Consider the following 2,272-nt stretch of genomic DNA (forward strand, 5'->3'; position numbering starts at 1 on the left):
GATGGAATTTGGTGAGGTTCGCATTCCTGACAAGAAACCTCTACCTTTTAATGTGGTGGGGACAGATGTCAATAGGCCTGTTTCTTCCTCCTCTGGCAGCCCTGCAGTTGGCCATCTGTTGGAGCTGGCTGTGAAGCTGGATGTCACTGCAGAAATCTATGCTGTGAGGGATATTCAGGGACGAAGCCGTCTGATCATCGGTGACTGTCTTTACCCTCCTGGCAGCCTGCGCATCTCCTTGCTCAATGGGTGAGGCCATAGGGGTGGCTCCTCCTGCCCAGAGATAACCGAGTCTTATGATGGAATGAAGGGAGGATCAATGGTCAAGAGGATAGAAAGGAAGGTGTGTTAGAGGGTAGGAGTGAACGGCTGCACGGATGGATGGTCACATGGCTAGTGGATGAAGGGAAGGACGTACAGACAGACATGGGTAGATATGTAAGAAAATTGATAGATAAGTTCTCACTTATCTCTTGGTAGATCAGCATGACCAATTTTGTGTTAGATTAGTCAATATGGAATTAGGCCACACATAGTATAGGGGCATGAGGAGAGACAGAGTGCTCTGATGTGAACCTGAATAGCCTTCCTCCAGTTTGGTCTCCTTACTTTGCTCTAATATGAAACTATATTGAGGTTATTGACAGACTCCCACCAGAGGGTAAAACAGATGTAGAAACTATTGGATTGCTGATTTTGGTTACGTGTCACAAGGGGTGGGGGGAGCCCAGTCATACACAATGCATAAGAGCTGGCCACAGCATGGCTCACATTTATTACACACATATGTCATGGTTTGCATGTATCATTTCACTGAGTCCTCATGATGGATATACACTAAGCACTGTCATACATTTGTGGTTTGACATAGTCTTGTTATGCCCCACTGTGTGCTTCAACTGTGAGTTTATTCGACACTCATCTGTGTGTGCACTGCTGAGGTGGCTATAAGTCTCTGTCTAGGCCTCTTTTTGTTCACGTGTTCTGGGTGTGAAGAGGCAAGACCCTGTCTCAGTTACTGAGTGTCAAGATCAAGGGTGCATTGCAGACCCTGAAGACTTCTCCAGACCAACCACAGGCCTCTATATCATATCCACGTGTTTATCTTCTAGACTAAGTCCCCTTCAAAAGCTTGTGGACGGCCTCACAGACATCTTGACTAAAGTCCTTCCTGGCCTGGTGCAGGGCACGGTAAGAAATCAGAAGTGTCAGGTGCCTGCTGCTTGGGTCTTAGAGCTTCTGAGGTTAAAGGAGAGCCCTGTAATGAGTTAACGTGAGCTACTCTGTGTGAGATGAAATTCCATCCGTCAATCCCTCTGCCTATATTCCTTCTCTCTATTCCTCCAAATACACTGATTGGTTTGTTCTGGGCGATAAATGTATCCTTCACTATTCTACCCTGGGCATGCTTCCTCTCCCAGGGTCTTCCTGTAGGAAGCCCTGTGCTTAACTCCCCTCTCCGCCCTGGGTCAGGTGTGTCCTCTGGTCAATGGAATTCTCAGCATCTTGGATGTCACCCTGCTGCATAACATCGCTGGTAAGAACTGCTTTCAAGTCTTCTCCTCCTCTGAGGAGCAGCAGTTTCCCCCAAGGAGCTATGTATTTGCCTACCATGGGACAACTAGATCCCATCAACCTCTCCCCTCCTTGTTTTGGAGATCTTTGTTCCCAAGAATGATCCAGGTGATTTTGAGGTAAAGTATACCTACCCCTCAGCCTGACCTTGAGAACAGCTGGGCTGGCTGGAGAAGGAGGCCCAGCCATTCCTCACATGGCTCAGTATGGCGAGCATGGCCAGTGCCCTAGAATCCTAGTCACCATGTAGCCGGACTCCTTCACCTGCAGATGTGACTTTTGTCATTTTCTTTCCATAGACTTCCTGCTCGATGGAGTCCAGTTTGTCATCAAGGTCTAGGCTTCGTAGGAAAGGACCTTTCTCGGCTGAGCCTGTGAGTGCTGCTCCTACTCCCCAGGATTTCTGGAGTAGCTCTTCTTCTTATAAGGAAGCAAGGGCCTTTGGGCAAAAAGACTCAGAAAACATCTCCCAATGCCATCAGCCTGGGCATTTAGCCTTTAACACATCAGATTTAACATCCAAGTTATAGCAACATCCAAGGAAAGAGACAAACTCTCTGTCTCTGTCTCTGTCTCTGTATCTCTCTCTCTCTCTCTTTCACACACACACACACACAGAGAGAGAGAAAGAGAGAGAGAGAGAGAGAGAGAGAGAGGTATGCAGTCCTCAGAAAAGCTAAGGGAGATGCCATAGCAA

The 2,272-nt window shown here is 47.7% G+C and overlaps 1 protein-coding gene across 1 annotated transcript in view; it reads left to right on the forward strand.

Annotated features, from left to right (window-relative positions):
• LOC103735547 (BPI fold-containing family A member 5-like) overlaps positions 1-1,915 on the forward strand; it is a 4,034-nt gene extending 2,119 nt beyond the window's left edge. The window contains exons 3-6 of the mRNA XM_008834849.1: positions 100-249; positions 1,113-1,191; positions 1,474-1,537; positions 1,875-1,915. Coding sequence (XP_008833071.1) covers positions 100-249; positions 1,113-1,191; positions 1,474-1,537; positions 1,875-1,915 — 334 coding nt within the window. The remainder of the gene's footprint in view (positions 1-99; positions 250-1,112; positions 1,192-1,473; positions 1,538-1,874) is intronic.
• The last annotated feature ends 357 nt before the right edge of the window (positions 1,916-2,272 follow it).

Source organism: Nannospalax galili, unplaced genomic scaffold (assembly GCF_000622305.1).
Source record: "Nannospalax galili isolate Female #2095 unplaced genomic scaffold, S.galili_v1.0 scaffold1357, whole genome shotgun sequence".
NCBI classification, from domain to species: Eukaryota; Metazoa; Chordata; class Mammalia; order Rodentia; family Spalacidae; genus Nannospalax; species Nannospalax galili.